The sequence below is a fragment of the Antrostomus carolinensis genome, unplaced genomic scaffold (genome assembly GCF_000700745.2).
Source record: "Antrostomus carolinensis isolate BGI_N321 unplaced genomic scaffold, ASM70074v2 scaffold12053, whole genome shotgun sequence".
In the NCBI taxonomy this organism is placed as follows: Eukaryota; Metazoa; Chordata; class Aves; order Caprimulgiformes; family Caprimulgidae; genus Antrostomus; species Antrostomus carolinensis.
This window is the reverse complement of record NW_010305893.1, coordinates 53762-77824: the sequence shown is the minus strand read 5'-3', so window position 1 is coordinate 77824 and position 24063 is coordinate 53762. Positions and strand designations below refer to the sequence as shown.

At 38.4% G+C, this 24063-nt stretch overlaps 1 protein-coding gene across 1 annotated transcript in view; it reads right to left on the bottom strand.

The window, feature by feature from the left end:
* Positions 1-24063, bottom strand: part of CFAP74 (cilia and flagella associated protein 74) — a 39034-nt gene that overhangs the window by 543 nt on the left and 14428 nt on the right. Inside the window, 24 exon segments of the mRNA XM_029084258.1 lie at positions 798-932; positions 1441-1568; positions 2370-2508; positions 3541-3695; positions 4207-4336; positions 5173-5325; positions 5591-5710; positions 6440-6495; positions 6889-6998; positions 7418-7552; positions 8810-8964; positions 9608-9748; positions 10237-10513; positions 11140-11273; positions 12558-12731; positions 12984-13071; positions 14146-14274; positions 18193-18314; positions 19447-19569; positions 19927-20039; positions 20627-20801; positions 22305-22478; positions 22997-23086; positions 23511-23577. Coding sequence (XP_028940091.1) covers positions 798-932; positions 1441-1568; positions 2370-2508; positions 3541-3695; positions 4207-4336; positions 5173-5325; positions 5591-5710; positions 6440-6495; positions 6889-6998; positions 7418-7552; positions 8810-8964; positions 9608-9748; positions 10237-10513; positions 11140-11273; positions 12558-12731; positions 12984-13071; positions 14146-14274; positions 18193-18314; positions 19447-19569; positions 19927-20039; positions 20627-20801; positions 22305-22478; positions 22997-23086; positions 23511-23577 — 3223 coding nt within the window.

Here is a 24063-nt window from a genome sequence, read left to right as displayed (position 1 = left end):
GCAGCAATCTTTTAATTTTAGAACAAGCTACTCATTCTGCCATCCCACACACAGCTCACAACAAAAAGCAGGGGAGTAAATTATTTCAGTCTCCCTGAATGCCCAAGATGAATCAGGAAGGGCAATCACAGCCCTGTAGAGATGTTCAGACCTCATAACTAGACTCTGCAATACAAAAAGGCAGAAGCAGACAGGGAAACAGGGCTCATAAAGGCAGTTCATAAAGTGCAAAATCAAAAAGGCCCTACTGACTTCTGTGAATACACCACAGGAAAGGCAGCCCACAGCCAAAAGAAATGTGAACACTGGAGCAGAATGAGCCATGTCAACTGAGTTCTGTGCCAGCAGGACTGCAGGTTTTCTTGCACAGGGGGCATTAAAAAGCTCACTTCAGTGTGATCAAAGCTTTGTCTTTTAGTTAACAGCAGCAGTATTTTGGCCTTTAAGTTTTACCCCACTGATTGCCAGCTCTGTTTCAGCTAAAAACCAGGACAGAAGTTATTTTAAGTTCTTTAAGATGCAAGTGACTAATGCTTGTTTTCATCACACAGATGAATGGAAGTCCATGGTGAGGTAACAAACCTCCAAATCACACATATTGTTCCTGGCTTTTATTCTCCTATCAGGGTTTATACCAGACTATACTCCCTTTGTGTTCCTTCATCCTAATGTGTCAAAGCAGCCTGTACTCCTGACATCTTCAAGATCAGCTTTTGTATTGTTCCTACAAGTCGGTGGAAAAACCTGCCCCACACTTGCAGATTAAATAGCACCCTGTTGCAGGAACTGTAACTTACAGGGAAGTCAGCAGGTGGCACCCAAGAAACACTGATGCACTTGACTTGACCCGGCTCAATCGATCCCTTCCCAGCCCCAATAGTGAATCCCTTCTGCTGCAGGAGGGGCAGGCCATCAAAACTGAACTCCGTGCTCTAGAGAGACACACCCACACAACACACCCACATCACTGCCAGTTCTGCTCCTGCAAACACAGTGACTGTCTATTAAAGGCTGCATTGCCCACATACTGGGCTTATTGCTGGCCAAATTGCTTCTGCCCTTTGAAACTCCAAGTATCCATCTCGTTCACTGTGTCACGTTGTCACAAAATACTACAGTGAAACACTGTACTGACAGCATCAGACCTGTAATTCTGATGTATCCAAACTTCTGTATTTCAGAATTAGGGAAGCAAACTGCTAAAATAATTTTGTTGCTGACTTAATATGACAACGCTAGTTCCTCATATTAGCCCCTGAAAAACAATCTTTTCTTTTGAAACACTGATGCTTTTACAATGTTAAGTTTATCAGAAACCCTGAAAGCTGTATTTTTCTATTTATAAACTGAATTTTTGACAGAAAGAACTAGTAGCAATGTGTACACTGTCAGTGTTCCTTACAGCACCTGACATAAAATTGCACTTTATATTTTCTTCACCTTCTTAGATGCAAACTGAGCTGTCCGTATAGCTCCAACTTTCAGTTCTGTCATTGCTGGCACTGGAGAACTCTCTCCCTCGATGTACTCCAGACTGAGGAGAATGGACTTCACTGGTTCTTGTAGCTCTAGACAGATATGAATCACGTAAACTTTGAGACAGTCAAAACTGAGCTATTATCAGTTTGGAACAAGCATAAATTACACCAGGATGGTTCAAAACAAAGTGATGTTGTAGCACATTCCCGAGTTGGCTTAGATAAGGAGATCCTTCTAACAGAGTTAATGAAGAGTTAAGCAAAACCAGATTTTGAGTAATTTGTAATTGCAAATTGTAATCGCTAATTGTTTCTCAAGTTTCTTGCTTGTTTTCTATACATACATTGTGTGTACTATATTCCTACTTGTGTATGGTATGTGCTTGGATTTCTTTATAGCTCAGGAGCTAGGAGTTGTTTCTATACTATCTCTGAACACAGATCCTGTCCAAAGAAATTAAGGAAGGATAAATTCAAACCCCTGAAAGTGTGTCTGTTTCATAACAGTACAATCAGGAGAGTCCAGGATATGTTATTATATATAAAATAATTTAATAAACATTTAATACAAGTCAGAGAAGTAGCAGAAAGCAAATACATTTTAATATTTTATAGTAGTATTAAATTATAATAATTTTTTGCAAGGTAAGTCGCAAAGAGAGAAGATCATCATTAAGATATAACTGCATTAAAATTAAGAGAAAATATTTCCTTAAGAGCAAGTTTCCTGCTTTTTTTGTGTGTGTGTGTTACGAATACAGGCTATACCATAACGCTTATTTGTGCTGATTCTGGAAATGTTCTCTTTCATTTACCTTTTCTGAGAGGAAGAGGAACACACCCAGGTCTCACGCACTGTTTTGTAATAAAGCGTAAGTGGGAGCACGTTACCTCCTTTCAGTGCTTCCTGCGATGACACAGGTAATGTTACAGCCAGGGACTCGACGGGCACATCTAGTGGAACTCCCCCTTCCACAAACATGGGATTTTCTCTGGCCGCTCCCTTTAGGTGGATCACGTGGGCTATTTTCTAGAGAAGCCAAGAACACTTCAAATGCAGGTTACAACTTCAGAACCGATGTAACTGGAACTACTGACACACAAGTGGCAGTGGCACAGAAATTATTACATCATCTGCCTATATAAATGTCAAGAGGGAACCCAGCATCTTCCTCTTGTCTTGTCCACTCAGGCACTTCTGTTTTCAACAGCCTTTCATTCTTGGGCAACGTGCTCAGGAGGGGACTGGACAAACTTAGACTAAAGCCCCTAAAAAAGCAAAACTTATCTGCTGCCAAACTTGGCTGAAGTTTGTGAACTAGGCCCAGTCTCCATTCATCTGCAGCTTATCCTGATTTGCATTCTTAACCACAATTCCAGAGATAATCTGGAAATACAAAACTTGCAAGGAGAGAAATGGTACTTACTTGTTCACCACCAGTTTCTGCTCAGTGTTTGCAGTGCCTGGTGATGCTCATTAGCTGGCAGTCTTCATTAACTTGCGGTCAGTCTCTTTTGGAACACAGCATAAAGCCACCTGCTATGCTGCCAGACTGTATATCCTGACTTGGGTTCCATCTAAGCTCAACTGCTGCTCTGCAGATGGAAACCTCCTTCCTCATGCTGAGTGAGTGCAGAAGCAGCTTCCTGGTACTCAGTGCACCCGTCAGTTTGCACTGGGCAGCTGTAGCTCCATGCTCCACCACCATTAAATGCTACTTGCAGAGAACCCACTTGGAGCTGTGTTCAGCAGTGTGCCAGCACCCAGCTCCCATCTCCTCTCATTTAACCAGTGCAGACAGCCAGGCAGAAGACAGGACTGAATACCAAGTCACTATTGTTATTAATTAATAACTGAACATTTAAAACCTGAAAAAGAGTCAGTGGGCCCCAAACCTGCCATCTCCTACCTAAACCAGTTCATCTAATAAAGATAATATTTCTGCCTACAAATGCTGCCCTCTAATTATTTGAAACTCCTGCTAAGACCAATGCTGATAAAAATCACTGTAGGTCATACTTAGACTTTGGTTTCATAATCCAGGTATCTTGATTGTCTCACCTTGTCAAAGAGCACAACCTTGAGGCAGTCAGAGTAGTACAGACTTTCATGGTCGGGACTGAAAGTAACAACAAAATCCTGACTCTCCCCAGCAGCAATTTCTCCTTCTGTTGGAAAGATGCTGAACACACTTAAGCCACTATAGTTCTGTGTTCCTGGGAAATAAAAATGACAATACAAATAAGAAAGGAGGACAGCTCCATTTTACTTCATATATTTTAAACCTATTTATTTTTTGTTGGAACAGCAAATAAATAAGACCTGCTCCAGGCTTTTGCAACAAAACAGGGTGTTAGAAATACCAGATAAATCCATCTACCAGTTTAATGCATTCACCTCCAGAGGAACTGAAGAAGTATCACCAAACTCTTCCTATATTCTAAAATGTGATTTTACAGAGATGGACATCCCTAAATATAATCTTTAATATGCAATTACTTGTGGGTTTTGTTAGATTTAGACACTGGTATGTCCTTACTTGTGATATCTGCTCAGGCTGCATAAATTTACAGATACCCATATTGAAAGAATTAGTCCAGCTCTTTCCGAGGAAAGAAAATTGTCTTTCATTTCAGTGATGTGATGCCCTTTTTTTGACAGTTGTGTCACAGGACAAAGTAAAGCTGCTTTATACATCATAAGTCTTTAAAAAAAGAAAAAAATTACCAACAATCTCTGTTCTTTGCGAAGAAGACATAATAAAGGATGGGATTCTCTGCTGATCTTTGTCCCTTGTTGGTGAAAGCGAATCTAGTTGTATGGTGTATCGCAGGGTCAGCCTGGAAGTGTTCTGTATCTGATGACATTAATTCACACAACAGCATTTTCATTTAGAAAATTGATTCTCAAGGCTTGTTTGTGAACTGGCTGAATTTATTTTGCTGCATTACTGCACTACTGTGTACCCGATGCCACCAAAAGCATGAGTGATTGCCATCCATAATGTGCCATGTCAACCCCTGTCCCCCAGTAACAGGAACCAGGCTCTTTTAAAAGAGTCTCGCAGCAATTAATATATTTTGGTTATTGACATACTTGGACAAAACCTGAGAGGAGAAAATTTATGCCCAGATCTCAGCTTGTTTCCGAGTCTCTGGGAATTTGCAGTATATGAGTGAGTGAATGGGTTAAGCTTCCCTAGACTGTACCATGGCAAACCTTCATGTCATTTCAGCCCTGTGCCTCAGCCACTGATCTGTGTGGACACAGAGCAGCCTCAGTTGTGATAACTGCAGTGGACAGAATAAAGAAAGAGGGCAAATATTTTGAATGCTAGTAAAAGCAAAGCCATTTCTGACTTCACATCTCTCTGCATACTGGCTACAGAGAGGATCACAGAGGCCGTTTCTCTTTCTTTTATAGGAGGTACTGGATCTCTGCGGTTTTTTTGTTCAGGCTGCAGGCAGGACAGAAGCAGCTAACAAGACCCTCCCTCCCCACACAGCTTTCTTACCTTTGGCCTGAAACTCTTTCAGTGTCAAATCACTCTGCCCCATGTGCTGTTAAAGCCACACTCTTTGTCTACAGTTTGCCACTCAGCCTGATGTTCTGCCAGCCTAGAAATTACAGATCTCCTCTTCCTCTTCATAAAAACTGCTGATGTGCTTTCTGGCTCAGCACAGAGGGACTCACCTTGAATGTGGAAGTCGCTTTCTCCCTGGCTATCACATATCCCATATTGAGTACTTCTCCCACAGAGCAAACAGTGGAAGGCATCACCCCATGACCAGCGATACTTAGGGTTAAATTGGTTTTTGCCGTCCAGATGTCCAGCATTTCAAAAAACTGCCAAGAAGATGTCTGTGTTATCCCATCTGCTGAAGGAAAACATCCCCCACCCCTCCAACTGACCCCCCTCCCACAAACGGGCCATTGCTCCCAAACTTCCAGATTTAGTGCATCGAAAAAGATCCAAATATTGGGAGGGGCCATGCACAGGCAACAAAGTGTTTATTATTATACAGCCTCGTCCCAGTCAGTAATATGTGTATATTGCACAGCCCATTACATCTCTCCTCTTTTCCTCATTACTGTTGTACCTTTTACTTACCAATTTAGTTTCATTTGGACAAAAAGAGATGATGAGGGGTTTATTTTCACCTGGCTCAAGCATTCCAACTGGTCTGACCAACAGGAAGGGACCATTGGGATTCAGAACTGAGAATCCCAGCTAAAATAGCACAACTCAAGGAAAAAAACTTTATAAACAAAGATTGGGAGAAAAATATGACAACAGATTCTAAGTACTGTTCAGACTAAAGACATATAAACCAACCATCTATAAGCTTTTCAGCAATTAATAACTAAGAGAAAATAACTAATCCAAGTATTTTTTTTCCCCACAAATAGCTGCAAGATCCTTTTCCAGTTAATAAGATCTCTCTGTAACTCCATTCTATGTAACTCCATTTTCAGATTTTGCCTGGAATGGCTCATTAACACCCTAAGATCCGGTGCCTTCTCCTGTATTATCCCACACAGCTTAACCCTGACAAGCCAGTGCAGTAGCCTCTTCTTACAAGGTATTCGGAAATTCAGAGAAGCATTGTGCAAAAATTGAGTTGTTGGTTCTGTTTCACATGTACATCATACTGAACTGAAACTAGCTTTGTCATCAGTACCTTTCACACTTTAGAAAGTGGTTAAGTGTTGCTCAAGTTTGACTTTATACAGAATTATTTCCTGTTAAAAGGGTGGAATGGAATTAGTTTTCCAGTAGATCACCTAGGCTTGTCCAATATATTCTTCACATCATCTCCTGCATCACTCAAAGATGTGTATTAAGTCTGAAATATGCTACCTCCTCCTTGCTTTAGTGTCAAACAGTTCCTACAGATAAAGGCTCCAATTAAACAGAAGCTGAATGGCAGATTAACTTACACATTCCCAACAAGGATACTTTCAGCTTCTCTGGGGAGATATTTTGTATTGTAATTTGCTTCATCATTCTGTGGCCTGACAGGAATAAAACATTTCAAAAAGTGATGATGCTCACTCATGCACTAACATTTCTCCTTTTTACTCCTGCTTCTGCCTGGGCCAAACTTTCATTCCATTTCTATGGCTAATACATAGAAAGCTCACCAAAATACTTTCAAATTTGGACTTTCAAATTTCAAAGTTGCTTGTAGAGCTCCCAATTCCGTGTTTTGTGATCAGGTCTGCTTTTTACATGCCTCAGCTGGCCAGAGAGGCTCCTAATTTTCCACCTAAGTACCTATCACAGGGCTAATTTCTATATTGACTTTTGAAAGCCAGCTAAACAACATGAAAGGACACGCAAGACTATGCTCAGAAGAAATTAATGTCAAACAGAAAAAATTCAAAACTTGAATTCAAATTTCATACCTACTGCAACATCACCAAAATTTACTGTGTTTTTTCCATTATCTGAAGTGACCACAACAGATGGTGCTACAGCTGGACAGTGCAACTCCAAATACAAGGTGTTGTAAGGGCTAGAGAGATAGTAAAAAGATAATTGCTCTTGGGTCATAAAGAAACAAACACTATTGTCAGAAATTTCTTCTCATTCTGTTCGTATCACAGGATATCTTTAAATTGGTATTACAAAACAACACATAGTTTTGCTGGCTGAGTTTTTTTGTGCATGCCTAAGCAGAAAAATTAACTACATCTGGCTTAAATTTTTCATAAATTTATTCTTTAAGCTACTTTGATATTTATCTGTTTGATTCCTAACCAACTAGTGGGCTGTAAGCATGAGTTTCTACCACCAGTCTATGAAGATTATTTCTTATCTTAATTATAAGATCAGAAAATAAATTTCCTGTCCAAATGAATAAATTAACATGCCCACTGTTTCCCCCTCAAATTCCTGAACCATCATGACCTGCATGTAACTAATTGCAAATACCTGCAGCTTAGGTTTTCAGAGCCTCTCTCTTCATCGATATGTCCACTTGCAACAAAGCACGGTATGATGTACTTCTCAAACCTCCCACTGAAAGTCCTGGTCAGGAAATCCTGGGCTGCCATATAAACATCAGAACTAGAAAATCCAGGAATAAGAATCATCTTAGTAAGTGAGAGAGCAAGAAAAGAAATCAAATACCTATCTACTGAGCTATTTGTGTTCAGTGTTTCTTAGTCTTACATTCAAAATTCAACATAACAATAAAACTAAGCGACTGTCTTGATGCACAGTAATGAACCCACCCTGCTGAGTGGTTTGCTTTTCTTGCCAGAAGAGCATAAAAATGATAAACCCAGGTAATAGATGTTATACTAAGATTGCAAAATCCTCAATGCAATTTCCTTATGTTGAAGGCATTAAGTATTCCAGCATCTTCCAGTACTTCTACATAATTTCAATGGTATGTAAACACACACGATCACATTTCTGTAATGCAATATGCCAAGCAATACTTCGTAATGGGAGCTTTCAAATACAAATTTTATTTTTATGACCTGTACTGAAAGTATTTAAAATTATAATTAATGGTTTGCAGTGAACATGAGATTTTAGTTAAAAATATCTAACATCCAGTACAGCCAAATGCCTGGTGTTTAAGCATGTATTTACTGCCAAACACTTCTAAATTCCTCAGATTAGGCACAAGTGTGGTTCTAAAAAGTTGAGTTATACACTAAACAAGGGACCTCAAGTATCAGATTTTTGCATCTAAGTATCCAATTTTCTCAATAGCACATGCTATTAACATTAATTCTCACTGAGGTACACATATTGTAAAATGACTAAAATGCACAGTTTACAGCATCATTACATTTCCAGGACTGAAGATGACCATGACTAATATGATGGACTATGTAAACCCTAAAAAAAATAACAAATTAACCCAAAGCCATGGCTGTGGGCCATCAGATGGCTTCCATCTGGGTTGAAAGTATTGAGCTCTGTTAGACCTATTCAGAGAAGGTTTATTAGTAGGAGTTTCTTTTGGTAACTAAGTTCATCTTTCTAGTTGTCCTTTAAAATAACGCTCTTGCTGGTTCAGCCAAATTTACCCAAACAGCCACATCTCACACAGCCACATCTCCCGCTCTCTGATACATTCTTTGAAGTCTTCAATCCCTCTGATGCATAAAGGGATTCTTTGCCTTACATGAGAGGGTACAGCTGTGTGGCTTAGAAGCAGAACTAATTTTGGAAACAGCCTTTGCAACATAGCTAAAGCTTTCTTCTCTACAGTTTGCTTTCTTGTCTACCTACGGGTTTTAGTAGATTTATTAATTACTTATAAAGAGAATGTTGTCTGCGTAGTACAAGATGCTTTTGCTGACTTACTCGGGCTTTAACTCTTCGGATTTTGGTTGTTCAGAACTAGAGAGAGAAGTCAGGTATTTGCTGCCTCCATCCCTTACGAGCTGTGTGGAAGACTGCTGTGTGGCAATGGAAATGCTTGATTTCTTTCCCTCTCTCTTTTCATCTTTCTCTGTTTTCTGCAAATACACAGAGACATTATATGCTGAGGGTGATCACTGGTAATCCGATCAAGACATCAGTTTTCAAATACACAGTACCTGGCTCAAGGTTACAGAACCTAAGAGATGATAGAGTACATGAAACAAGGTAACAGCAGCATCATGTAACAAGCCATAGACACAGGAGTTATTACATACATTCCTAATGTAAAATTAAGTTGAAATTGACATCTTTTACCCCATGTTAAAAAAAAGAGTTCTCCTGTTGGAGCAGATGAGTAAAAGACTGTATCTCTCATGGGAATGTTACCTATTTATCTCAATTAAAGACAACCAGAGATGCTCACAGAAATTAACTAACCCACAGCACTGCATATAAAGTCCATGTATGCTGTAAATCTGCAAGAAGTGTAGAAACATTTTTTTTTTAGTACTTGCAGTTAGCACTTGCAAGAAAATCCTCTAGGAATGCTTCTGAAATTGTTAGCATGAAATGAAATTACTGCTCAGTGAATAGACTACACATTAAGTGCAACAGTACAGTCATACTCTTGTTTATAGGCAAGTCTTACATGGATCATGAGTTTGGGCTTCATTAATATGCAAATAATTTAATGATAAAAATAACATCCAGAGAAACAAGTATCTGGAAGTAACAGACCAAGAGCACGTGCTAGTTCTTAGCATTCCTTACTTGTATTTCTGCCCCTGTCGCAGCTGCTCTGCAAAGCCTCCGATCTGCCTCTTCTCTGATTAGCTGATCTGACAATGTTGGTCTGAAGGACACTCGAATCAAGCTTTTCTGGGAGTGTGAGAGCATACACAAGAAGGACAGGCAAAATTCAGCCCTCGTACATGTGTTATACCTACAAAGCTCAATAGGAGCATATGCATGACAGCAAAAAATTAACAAATAAAATACAATTTTTTTCCAAGCGAATAAGATGATCCTAAGGATAAGGTCATTGGCAGCTTTTCTGGACGTCCACTATATTAAAGTGGGCAAGTTTTACATGACCAATATTTTTAATATTTAAACATTCAGATAAATCATAATGACAATGCTGAGGAAAGAACATGTGGGGTGAAAACTCTCATAAAGCATTAGCTAGATTTGATGGTTAAGCCCTCATGTCTGATTTAAAACATTATTTCAAATAATAAAAAAAATTCCAGCTGTTCTAATAATAACATTTTACGTTCTGAGCTTCATTTACAAGTGACAGCATTTGCAGGGATGTAGATGATCAAAAGATTTGGCAGAACACTTGACGTTTAAAGTGAATTTACCTTCCCAGGCAACACAGTTCCAACAGAAGGTGTAATTGTCACTGGACAGTCTTCTGGCACATGGAATTCAAATGAAGCGGGTCCAACAGGGGCAACTGCCCCATTGCCAATTCTTGGGCCAGCACGAGTGAAGCGGTTGACACTCACATGGGAATTGATCACATACAGTGTTGCTGTAGACACACCATTTAAAGCTGTTGCCGCAAACTGAACGACGGAATGAGACAATTCAAGAGGTGGGTGGACTCCAACTGCTTTGCATGACAGCTTGAATTGTCTAAAAATAAACACATGATAAATTGCCTCAGCATAAAATAGTCTCTTAATCAGCCTGGAAAATAGGGAACTAATCCTCTAGTCCCTATTTAAGCAAAATTTCAAGCTTGCAATGGGAATTTTGCCTAAAGATGAACAATAATACTATCTATTTTTAATGCACAATTGGCTAAAGTCCCTACTGAATTCCTCCATGTGAAATCTGGAAATATATCCAGTCAAATCAAAGTTTATGCCATCATTATTTTAGTAGCATTAGTTTAATGTATGAAGTGATTTTACAAAAAAAAAAAAAAATCCTTCAGTAATTCTGCTGTAAAGGTAAGCAGAACATTACAGGTTAAGATGACCTGGGGCAAATTTGCAGCTTGGATATGTGACAAGGATAAGTTTCAGGTGGGACAGGAGAAGTCACCTCAGTGAAGACAGAAATTAAATGAAGGATGAAACTAACAGGCATTGAGCCACTCTTGTCAACTGGAGAATTCCTACCTGCCTCACATTTTTATCCTAGCTTTACCTCTTCAATGTAGGCAGGGATTTAACTTCTGAACTATCTTAACAGTTGAAATCCAGTGCGACTTAGACTTCTAGATTACCTACTACTCCATCAGGTTCTTAACATACCTATTAATCTCTGACTTGCAGGTCAGGTCAAAGCTGTACTCTTTTGCCTTGTTAGCTTTAAAGATTATGTCCAATGTCAGGCTCTCAAGGGGAAGAAGAATTCCAAGTCCGTCATTGGGTTGAATTTCAACAAACTTCAAAATGGCATGATAAGAAATTGTTATTAAAATAAGAACATATTAGTTAAATTATGTATTAAATAAATTTTAAAAAGACATTACTGACAAGATAAGAAAATTTTATTACTAAATGTACAAATATCTGGAAAAGAGACCTTCTAGTGAGAAGCTTTCATGTGAATTAGTGACAAGTGTCTGACTGACATGCATTTTTCTAATCTCAAAATAACTTGAAAAGCATTAAATCCATTAACTCAGACTTCAGTAGAATCTCTTCTCCAGCTTCTTACCATCTATGGCAATCACTTTTCTCTAATTATGTTTATTTACTCTTCATAGACAACTAAATGAAATATGACAAAAATCTCAACAGCCCCTCCTGTATCTCTGAAGAGCTGATTCCTGTATGATGTGCAGTATTCATTTATGTTTCTGAGTCGATGATGATTCAAGAATGTCTCCCCATCACATTTTAAGCTAATCATGAAACACATGCTGTGAAGTAAAGCTTTAACAAAGCTGAAGATTCCAATTTCTTTTAGCTAACTCTTGATTTTAATCCGTGAAACAGCAGAGAAAGGGAGAATGCCTAATTAAATGTCATGTTCCTCTAGCTCCGATTCCAACATGCCAACCCATTTCACACTGATCCGCATGCTATTATGAAGCTTGAACAGCTAACTTTCTGCAAAAAAATTATACTTCAGTAGACCCAGCCCACACAAAACTGGCAGCTCTTGTGATTAATTTAGCTTCCACATCAACTTATAGTCAGTCAGAAGATACCTAGGCATGGTTCAGGGGATGATTCCCAGTAAGCAGTTTGGACATGGCCATCCTGCTTGACAGACAAAGTGTTGAGGCACTGGGATGCAAGCTGAGCGATATTCCTCAGCCTCAAGGCCACAGCAACATCCCTAAGCTTGTTTATTTAGTAGTATAAGTGATCTGTAAGTCTGAAAAAGTGCACCTGGTATTCTTTCACTAGATTTCTTAGTGCAAAAAAATACGTATTCTATCAGGCTAACTTTATCCTATTAATGTTAGGTACATGAGAATAGCAAAATCTCCTGGAAGATGTTTATACTGCTTGGAAAATGCTTAGGGTATAAACAGATGAAATTTACACACACCAGCACCAGAACTAATCTGAGTGTTTCCACAGTGCTGCAGGCAGAAGTATTTCCATGGATTTGCAAGAAACACTCATCATTTATTTACACTCACATTGAAACATGTTTTCATACTAATTCTATATATTTTGATATAAGAGAATATGTGTGTGGGATAACTACAAACCTCTGGAAGTCCCACAAATCCAAACTCTTGTGGCAAGATGGATTTGTTTGTTAGCACGACATTTGCCTGCACAGCTTCATAGATTGTGCAGTATCCAAAATTGATTTGTGATGGACTGATTTCCAAATCAGAGGTAGTAACAATTGCATGGACAGTAAAATTAACTTTTTTAGCCTGAAAAAAAAAGCAAGAGCACAAGATAAAAACCTCCATCTGTAACACTGTAAGGATGGACTTTGTATTGTAAACACGCTGACAAGAAGAAACTATCAAATCCATATTATCACTTTAAGTACCTTTTACTATTGTCATAGGACTTCAACTAGTAAAAAACTAATCTAAGATTAGGTATCATTAAGTGAACATTCACTAAAATAATTTACATCTATTGTCAGTCTGATAACCAGCATAATAAAAATCACTAACCTTATCCACAATCAGTATTGTCACTGGAACTTCCAGAACTCTTGTCTCTTCATTAAAATAGCTCCCTGCATCTTCAGGAAGAGAGTGCCTGAAAAATCAAAAACTACAATCAGTTTCATAAAAATATTTTGACTGTTTTCTAGCTAAGGGGAATAAAACTTTCGATAGATGTATTTCTGAACAACAACAAAACCTCAAACCCATTACTTAAAAAATATCTAAAAGTTTTATTGTTCACAGCTTTCAGCTTTTGTGTCTTACAGCACCAGAGTGAATTGCTTCTTATACTTAGGTCTCCACAGTGACAGTGTTCCTACTACTACTACTGGAATTACAAGCAATTTTTAATGTATTGTTAATTAATGAATACATCAATAGGACTAGATAACCTCTATTAAAAAAGCAGCAGGTTTGCAGCAGCAATCAATGGCTGCAGACCAGAATTAAGATCTACATCACTTAATTTATATTTGAAAAGAAGTGTCCTGCTAAGTTCTTTAGGATGTAGTGACAAGGTAAATAAAATTAACAGTGGTCAACAGGAACTCATGTATTTATATTTTCAAAAACTGGAATTCTTTGCTTCCTGTAACTGAGTTATGTTTGTGTATATAGATGTATCATGAAATGGAGGAGAGAAACTTGCTGGGATAAAGTTTTTAGCATCTCAGAAGATGTTATATAAAATGTCACATGAAATTAAAGATCAATACATTCATATTTTGGAGAAAAATGTATAGGGGTAGGAGAGATATGAACAGGAAGCCCAATCATTCCTACCTTAATTAGCAAGCACAGGAGTTCTTGTCCAGAAATTATTTACTCAGTGATCCATGAAGTAGCCACCTGCCTAGACAGCCTCTCTCTCGTGTAAGAATAGAATAGGTTCCCCACAGAAATGGGAGCAGCCTACCACGAACGCAACTGCTCGGATCTTCACACTGCTGCTGTCACCACAGGAAAAGCATTTCCTGACAGGTATGTGATCCAAGTTAATTTCCTCCTTGAGCATCTGGCAACTTTTAACAGGGGGAGAGAGGGGGGAGACTAGGGCTGCACTGACACCAGCAGTGTGAAGTCCAGCCTGCTACTGTGTGAAGGAAGAAAAAATGCTTTGACCTGCTCAGGTTTTCCACTGAAAAGACTGATGTTGCAAGGTTACCTGGGCAGAAATTTCAACTGCGCTCTGAAGGATGACTGAGCTTGAATGTAACCTGTTTTCGGAAGCAGCTCCATGTGCTTACTCATTTCTTTGCATACTTCAAACTTCAAACGCAGCGTGGCTTTTGCTCTGCAAATGGATCAGACATGTTTAGGTGGCTTTGAGGCTACCTGTACTGCCATCTCAGCAACATTTGCTCTTGGAAGTTGGTCTTCCGCCTGCCTTCCCCCTTGCATCTCTATTCTACACTATGATTATAACTATTCCAAGCTTCCTTTGAAAATGATGGGCACAGAGCCCTAGAGCAAAATCACACAGTTGTATTCTCTTTTAAGATGAGTATAGGAAACAAGGTTTTGGAAGTACTGTAAGTAAACCCAGCTGTATTTCAAGCAATGTACACAGCTAATTGGAATATAATTACCAAAGTTCAGCACAGTGGTAAGTCAGGTCAGGGGAAAGTCAACGCCAAATTATTGTGAAATACCAGCTAATTATTTGCTCCTAACATACATTCCCTCTATCTGAATCAATAGGAGTGACTCTCATAACATTAGAGACACCTAAAAACCTGTTGTTCTATCTGAGAAACAGATAAATGAAGACTAGTGACCCCTAAGTGGGGCCAAGGATACCTGGATGCTGCTTAAGGGGCTAACAAGCACTTAACATCCCAGCCTACAGGCAGAAGAATCAAAAGAATTAACCTGAGTGTAATACACCTAAAACATCAACAGGTACCCAGTTTGTGAATTCCATTCATCCTCACCATCATCATAATTATCTCAAAACCTTCAATACAACAAATTAAGCCTGTAGAGGCAGGAAAACAACTCAATTGTGGTGTGGTGGGGGGGACAAGACTGCCTTATGCCAGAAATGCACCAAGAGTGCTGCTGCTTTTAGTTTTTCTCCCCAAAAATATGGTGACTTCTTTTAAATAGATGTGAATTCTCAGATCTCTTGTAACTTCTCCTCTAACAGCAGAAATTCTACAGGGCTGGAAGTCATAGTGTGGCTAAGCTGGCACTGCCAGTTCCTCTGCTAAAACCTGTGATCAGTTTGCCCTCTGAATGGCATCTCCCTGTTTACTGAATTCTGGCCACATTAGAAGACAGGGATAGCCACAGACCATACCCTGCTTTGGAATTTTCTGCCTATGAACAAAATTGTCAAGCAATTTACAAATATTTCAGCTTGTCATTTTCCTTCTCTTGGACTGGTTTACAAGCTGTCAGTCCAGATGGTCTGCTCTAAATCAACAGCTACAGCATGTGGTACCAGGAGCCTGGAATGATTTCTGACTGTTGACAATTTAAGAGAACTATATACTACTTCATTAAATCAGTGCAGATTATAACCTGCCAAAGAAATTACTTTTCAAAGTGATTTATATTGGACAGGATTTTGGTAAGACACTTTCACCCTTTATGCTGTTTATTTATGCTATCTATTACCTTATTCTATGTGACCAGGAAAAAATAACCAAAACAAAACCCAAACGGAACACAAACCCAGTAGTAACTAACATTTTGCAACTCTATGGTTTGCTGGGGCACTTAAGTGCCAGAGCTATTTATCCAGTTTGAAAACTTGATCTTCTACTTATGGTATAGACTACAGTGTCATAGACTGCAGCAGCAGTAAGATACAGACAAGTTCTTTCTGCTCTGCTTCTGCCAGATGTTTGTGTGTATTGGTGGTGAACAAAAGGTTATTCTAACACATCATCTCCCTCAGGGCTGCGTCAGATTTGACCCCAAAAATCCAAAGAATTCTCTTGCTACAAGTTTCAGGTATTGGGTTTTTCCTTTTCTATAACTAGCTAGGGATTAGAGCAGAAATCTAAGAATATTCCTTATCTAGGAATAAATCTAGGAATATTCCTTATAATAGCAGGATTATTTAAGAATCTAATTAACATTTAATTAAAGACTATGTGCTAGAAGTTATGCTAATCAGACTGCACATCTACTGGATCTGAACTTTAGTTCTCACTACTAAAGCATTTCAGCAGTTGTCAGACAAGCATCCTCTTCAGCTGGGCTGTGGTGATGTTACCTTTGGTCTCCTTTCAGTGAACGGTTGCTATGAGCATCAGTTCATACACATCATGTACTAACTCTTGAGCTGATCCACAGCTCACACATAAAACTGTTGTAACAAACTATTATCTTTGGTTGTATGTTGACAGCAGTTTGGATGCTCCTTGGCTAGCCTGGTAATTGTCCTTGGCTCTGGATCCTTTTCTGTGCACAGTTCCAGACCACAGACCACCTTTCCTCTGTTTTTGCACTATTGCAGTTAAAAGACACTTACTACTCTAACCTAAGAAATAGTTCTTGGCTGATAGTGATTTATAGCTGTTTTCAGCAGCTTAAATTCATTCTTTTTGAGAAGCAATTCAACATGTACCATGTAGTGATGAGGAATCCTCTTTCTGATACCTGCTACAGAAAAATTTCAATAGCTACTAGAGGAAGAAACTTCTTGGGCACCACATCTGAATGATGAAATCTATCTACTTTAGCAGGATAAAAAGTTGAGACATGATATTCCTGCACAGGAAATACTTTGAATTTCAGCCCAAATGCCTGCATAACAAAGATGATTTTTCCTAACTATGAAGAACTAGGTGATAAATCAAAGACTCAAAGACTTGATTTGCCGAGGTACTAAGGACAGTATACTACATATTAAGTGCTCTTAATTTAGTGAAACTTGGCAAAGGATCAGCAGGATTTATCCCTCTCTTGAGAAGTTTTGCCCTAAGCAATCTGACAGCTTCTATCTTTGGGATCCCACTGAAATCTTAAGTTTTCATTAGGAGAGTTATTCTGCTTCTATATTTATAAGTTTTATCCCTGGGTTATCTAGACCAAGTAAAGTCACTTACATAACAACTTGTGCTTGTCATATCTGTAAGCTGAATTTCTGCGATAACAGCTTTACTCATTTCTTTCCAACTGTGAAGAATCTCTGCAGTCTGTAATTCTGGTAAGAGGTTTAGAATGGATGCCTTCTACAGAACCAATCTCTCCTCCACCCTCCCACAAACCCACCCCAATCCTATTTAAATAGAATCTAAGAAATGCAAATTGTTCAAATAAGTATCCAATAATGACTGCATTAGGTAGAGCGGAAACACCCAGCTCCTGAGGACAATTAAGAGTCAAAGTTCATGTAACCACTCTCTCATAGCATGAAATCTCTGGGAGCCAATGAGCTGAAATACTATCTTGATACTACAGCACAAACAGAACCAGTCTTCAGACATTACTGACTTGGACTACACAAACACACAGATGTTTTTTCCCATGTAAATCAGTATTTGGTCACTACCTGTGTACTTACAAGGTATCTGTCACTCCAGTGCAGTGCTCAATGCCCATATGAGTCAGGAACCTTAGGTTAGTGCCCTTCCCATTGTATAGTAAATGCAAAAGGACTGACACGATCTATCCAGTGTCATATCCCAAGTCTGGAAAGACTGGTGATTGACCTTCTCAGTAAAGAACAGTTGGCATGAGCCTGGCTTCCAGATCCTGTCTCCCATGGACTTTAATTAAAGGTAAAGTAAGTGAGAAATAACAAAATATTCTTTCATAAAATTTCCTGGCTGAATCAATTATACCCAATGTTCACTTCATTTTAGACACATTTATCTCCCTCAGGTTTACTGTGCAAATTCCACATGATGAAACGCTGTGGGGTTGCTATTCCCCAGGGACTTTACAGTTACACCACAGAACAGGTACAACATAGGGAATCTTGCAGGAGTGGAAAGGCAAGTATTAACCCAGGTACTTCATAGCTATGGCTGGTCTTGGGAATCTGGGGTAGCAGGATACTCAAGTCCCATTTCCACAGAAGTGTGGAACTCAGACAGCTTGTAGTCAGCTGAAACACCAAGGAAAAAAACCAACCCCTGCTTCAGCTTCCTATAATGACAAGATGGGTCTGTAAAAACAGAACCTCAAGACATCACTTAGTGACTTAAGATCTCATTGTTTAGCTACAGAAGGCAGCTGATAATGAAAAGCTCACCTGCTGTGGATGACAACGCAATCCTGATAAAGTCGGTCATACATACAGATCTTTAAATCGATGTTGGGATTCAGCACCCAAACTGGCACATCAACAGAAACTCCAGTGGCACTAAAGCACAGCTATTAATACATAAATCAAGAGTGTAATTCATTTTTGGTAGTCTCAAATTCTTACTGATCTAGTCAGAGCAAGAATTTCTGCTACAAACTACAGCCGAGTAAAATATTTTATTATTCATATTGCAACAGGTTCTTTAATTAGGCAATGCTATGAAAATAATTTATAAAATAAAACCTAGATGTTATGGTGTCCCAGCAGAAAAGAGAAGTATGCTTTGGTTTGTATTATTTGACAAAGAACATGAAGGTACAGCATCCTGCCCATGATATTGAAAATAAGTATTTAAAGTGCATCTAGCTTAAGTGAATGGGCCATAATTCAGAAACTCAAGAGACTGCAGCTTGTTTGGCCAGCAAAGAAACACAGTAATGGCAGCCCAGTGCTGTGCTGCCTGTAACGACCTCAAGTCTGACATCAGGGACCACGTAGCTCTGACTTGGACAAAATGATCCTGAAAGAAAGGGCACCCACAGCAGCCTGCACCTGCAGCTCCTTTTGTAGACTGCTCCATCTGTAGATCCTGGGGAGAGCCAAGACCAGCCCACTGAGCTTCTTGGAATTTTTTCTTTTATTTTTTTGGCAAGCTTCTGTGAACTGTTCCCTGGCAGAACTTGGCTTCCAATAAAGTGCAGAATCAAAATATACTGAAGTGGTAACTAAAGTTGTCATCTCTTCCAGCTTTCACACATCAGTTTCACTACTGCATGCTAAATAATTCCAATTCTGATATATCAGAAAGAAAATAAACTGTGTGGGTTGGGAACAGAGGAGAATACTTTCATATTTGTTTCCAGGACATTAGAAGTTCTCCAGTATGATGTCTAATGATATAGGAATATCAGGTTTATTTGCAGAGAATTTTAAGAGAACCAATAGGTTTAATAACCATGCTGCATCGGAAAGAAGGGCCATGATTTACAAAGTTACCTCACATCTAACCACATGATACATCATCACATGGTACCTCATTGTTACTTCTTACAATGTTCATAAACATATCTGCCCTCTACCTCCTTCTGTTTCTAACAGAGGATTCCAAGCTCTTTTAATTCTTGGGAAAAGCAGAAGTAGGAGGATTCTAAACTCTTTTTCTACAGTGTTTTGAAGCAAGTCTTGCACTAAATCACTCACTGGTTTGCAGTCTGGGTTGTCAAACATGATCACAAACTCTGCCCACGCATCCCCAGGGACAGCTGGGACAAATATAATCTGAAGTTTGACTGAGCTGAAGGGTCCAATTTCACCTTCAGTAACCTAAACAAGAAATGAATTGTTTTTCATGAACTCTGACTGTATTACTGCAGTTGGCTATCAAGTGTATTGAAATAAAGAAGCAGTTTATACTCATACGATACACACACACTATTACACCTAGTTTATAACTACATTGAATGCATACAGAATCTTTTAGCTCAAATAAGTCTTTATAGATCAAAAGAAAGGGCATATATATCATATGATTTCATTTTAAGAATTAACTGTAATACAGTGAAGTCCAGTGGGCTTGAAATTGCTCATGTACTTAAGCATTTCCCACTAGAGGCAAAGCAATTTATTTGATGTAGGCTTAGACTAGTGAAAATCTTGTCTGTATCTCAGGATATTCATTACCTTTCCAAGCATAATTTCAACTGGTGTTTCTTCAGGAGAAAGTTCCATTAAATTATGTGCATTGTCTGTGTCCAGATCTGATCTGGGATTTAATACATCTTGATCAAGTTGTTCTGGAGAGAGAAAAAAAAAGTAATTAAAAAATTCTGCCATTGAAATGATCAATATCCAGAAGAAATATAAAGAATACAGATAATGAATAAATTAAGAAAGTCTTTTTTCTCCAAGACTAGATTTTTTTAAGCATGTAGTAAACATTAGGAATGAGATGGAAAGTGTCTTAGGAGGTTAATCTTTCTGCTTCCTCGTTCCTAGAATTACAGACTATAAAAATAAACCTGTCATGTGGATTTCTATTCTGAGGAGTTGGTATTCAGTTGCTGAGACAAGAATGATGATAATTTTGCAGTTTCTGTAAGCTAGTTGGTTTCTGTATTCTTCTGAGTCTGAATTGTTGATCACTAATGAGAAGTGAGATTCTCTGCTGCTTTTGATATAATGGTGTCAGTACATTATTTTTAGTCGTTTTTTGAGAGGCGACATACAAAGAAATATAACATTACTACTAGAACAATGAACTACTTAATTTACTGAGTAACTTTGCAAACTGAATTCCATAGTTCATTACAGGAAACTCCACAACTGGATAATGCTTAGCCTGGGAAAGTGCACTGCCAATTTTCTAAAGCTGTCATCTCACCTGTGGAACTACTGCTCAGGCTTGTCTCAGCCCTCTGCTGCTCCACCTGGGCTATGCAGTAGGTCACTTCTTCAGAAGGCTCAGGACAAATTTGTTCCTTCTTTCCAACTACAGATGGCACAGGACTATTGCTGACTTCCTTTTCAGGGACACAGTCACTGAAGTGTTGAGTAACCTATTAGAAAACACAGAAAAAAAACATTTTCTACTGTGACTGTTCATCTAGCTTGCACCAGCTCCAATTTTATCATGTAGTTGCAAATTAGACTTGTGTTTTCTTGCGACTGTTCCACGTCCAGAAATGTGTTGCACTTTCTGAAAACTACACATTCTACTAGACCTTTATCAATAAGCAGATTTCATTTTTGCTGGCTGCCTAAACCAGGTAAATAATGTAATGGGAGCAATACGATATAGTGTCAGTGATTTTACAATTAACAGAACTAACATTTTTCTAGTGGAAACACAAGCAGTTCTCTGTCAAAATTAAGTCTGCTAAAACTAGGCTTCTGTTTACCACACACCTACAAAAGACAGAATACAGAAGGAAAACCATGGATACAGATGGTGTTATTTCACAAATCCTCTATTTGAAGCACGCTTTTAACGTAAGGGTAGTATGAGAGTTCAAAACCGCGGCGAACAGCTCAGCAGTTTCACTGAACATACTACAGTGTAGTGTTTCAGGAGAGAGGTCAGCCTTTTCTGAGAATTAAAAATGGGTTAGATTATCAAGTAGAGAATTTTGAAAACCATCTAAGCCAATTGCTCTTCAACACTCAAAGAAATTGAAGACTGCACTCATGGAACAAAGATGAGGTATCTGCACTGCGTTTACAAGAACATCTAGGCACTTCATAACTGTCCTGGTTTTGCAGACTAGTAATGATATTCTCTCTGGTCAAGGACCTGTGAAATCTATCTATTTCTGGGTACTACCTATGCAACACTTGAGGGAAAAGGAACATTTATGATAATATTAATAGTCTCTGCTTCATTCCTACCCAGGACATTCCACAGGACACAGTATTACAATCATTTGCATTCATTACACTATTATTTGAGAGATCTTCCTTCAGTTCCTTTAACACTATTTATTATTATAGTTTTCAGGCAACAGCCTTCAATGTAGTTCTTAGTTTGACTAAGATGACTTCTTCCCTTGTAACAAGAGCTTGTCAGTAACTGTGACTGTCCTTTTTTGACAGGAAATTTAAATGAACAGCTCTGAATTTTTAAAGGAAGATCACAGGCTAGTGCTCCCGATTCTCATTACTTTTATTGCCATTTTTGCAACAGCTGGCATTCTTCTGAAATCTGGGAGCTGGGATTTTAAATGACTGTCAGAATCTCCTCTTTTAACTATTTTTTCCTAATTTACATGGATGTGAAGAAAAAAAGAATCATGACATAAATGACTAAAATATTTTTAATATTAGCATTGTTGGTTTCTCCCCTCCCCACCAAAATAATTGTTTTTAAATTTGTCTGGGGATACTTGGGGTCTAACAGATTATGTTAAGATATTCCAACCCAAACATAAACAAACTACTAAAGGTTGGACCAGACAATCTTCCAAAGTCCCTCCAACCTGAGCTGCTCTATGATTCTAACAATTCTACCACACTTTGCAAAGCAGATTGTTTCTATTAATTTAGGGAAAAGCTGTTGAACCAACCATTCTTCCAAGAGAAGATTTTGCTGGTGCTGTGCATGTACTGCTGTCACCTGCTGACGTCTGAACTTTGAATCTTGTTCCCAAAGCTCCACTGTTTGTCAGCTTGATGGTCCGTGAAATTGTCTCTCCCACCACATGGCTGCCAAAGTCAATGAGCTCTTTATCTAGTGCCAGCTGTGAGAAGATAAACCATTAATTACTACTGTCCTAGATAGTCAGTAATGTCAACTGAATGAGCATCCACCTTTTCAAGAACAGGACTTTAAAGTTCTTATTATCATTTCAAAGACAGCATCAAATAACAACATGAACTGTGGGCATCCTTCTGCCTTTCTGTAGAAGCCAACTCATTCAAACTGTCTTGTTAAACTGAGCCAATTCCATTTCAGTCCAGTATATGACAGTGGCAAAAACAGGTTTCTAAATAGATCGACTTCTGTTCATTCCACTCTGAAGTTAAAGGCACAGTTTGTGGTTAAGTAAAACCACTAAGATAATTTTGTATAAATCTCAGTGTAATCTGGGAAGCTAAGGAATAAATCATTTTCTTTTAAAGAAACTCTCCAATTAAAAAGGAAAAATGAAATAAATATAAATACCTCTTGCTAACTATTTTCAATAATGTTTCTGCTATCTCACATTATCTCTTACTGTTATACTGATTCTGAACATACTTTAAAAACGTCACTTACGATGCATCTCTTGGCCGTACATTCCACTGGAACAGAAAAAGAACCTGTCTGTGCCATAAACATGATTTCTCCTTCCAGAGTTTCATTGATCTAGAAAAGAAAAAGAAAAAAAACCCAACCAAGTAATTAGCAAAAGTTCAGCCAATGTAGTCTGAGGGAAAATATTTCCACTCATTCTTTGAGTAACATATTAAAATGTATTCCTACAGATGCTACATTTCTGCTTTAAAACAGTCTTCAATATTATAAATCTTTTCGTTTGGAGCAAGTTTCAAAACATACTCCAAGAATACTTAGTGACAGGCATTTTTCTAAAACATGCCCTTAGAATATGTGCTAGTACAATTTAACAGAGCTTGAACACACAGAGTTGTCCAAGTACAACAGTACTTTTTCTAGAAATGTAGCCTCCTTGTTAACAGTTATTAAATTACTAGTGTAGTGGTTTTAATCAGACTGGTGGATTATACTGGAATTCTCATCATTGTGTAACTTAGCACTCAGGTGCACTTACCATTGGCTTAAATGTTACCACCATTTCGCAGGACATTCCAGCAGAAATTTTGCCAGGTGGGTCAAAACTATGGAGAAAATTACCAAAAAGCTCCAAATTAAAGCTCTGTATGAAACAGCCAGCTCATATTCTGGTAACAATGGCAGATTTTTAATTTTTTTTTTTTTTATTTTTCTTCCCCACTTGGGATTAATTACTTGGAAAAGTCAGACTGAGTAACAGATTAATGAAAAGCTACAGAATCCTGCTGCAACTGTAAAACAAAAGGCCGATTCTATATTGAGTTTTTACTCAAAGTCTTAAAGTGTTTTGAAAAGGCAAGAATTATTGCCTTCATGCTACAGACAGATTGTAGCCAAAGAGGTGAAGCTGAGGCTCAGTAATATCGTCAAGAACAGGGTGGGCCAATCACTTATTCAAACAACTAGGGAGCAGTCTTCTCCCATTATCCATTTGGAGTGTTGCTCTGTAACATCACCCCTGTCCAAACAGGACATGAAGATGGAAAGAAAAAAAAGGTATCTGCAAATGATTAGAGAATGTGGAGCTTGCT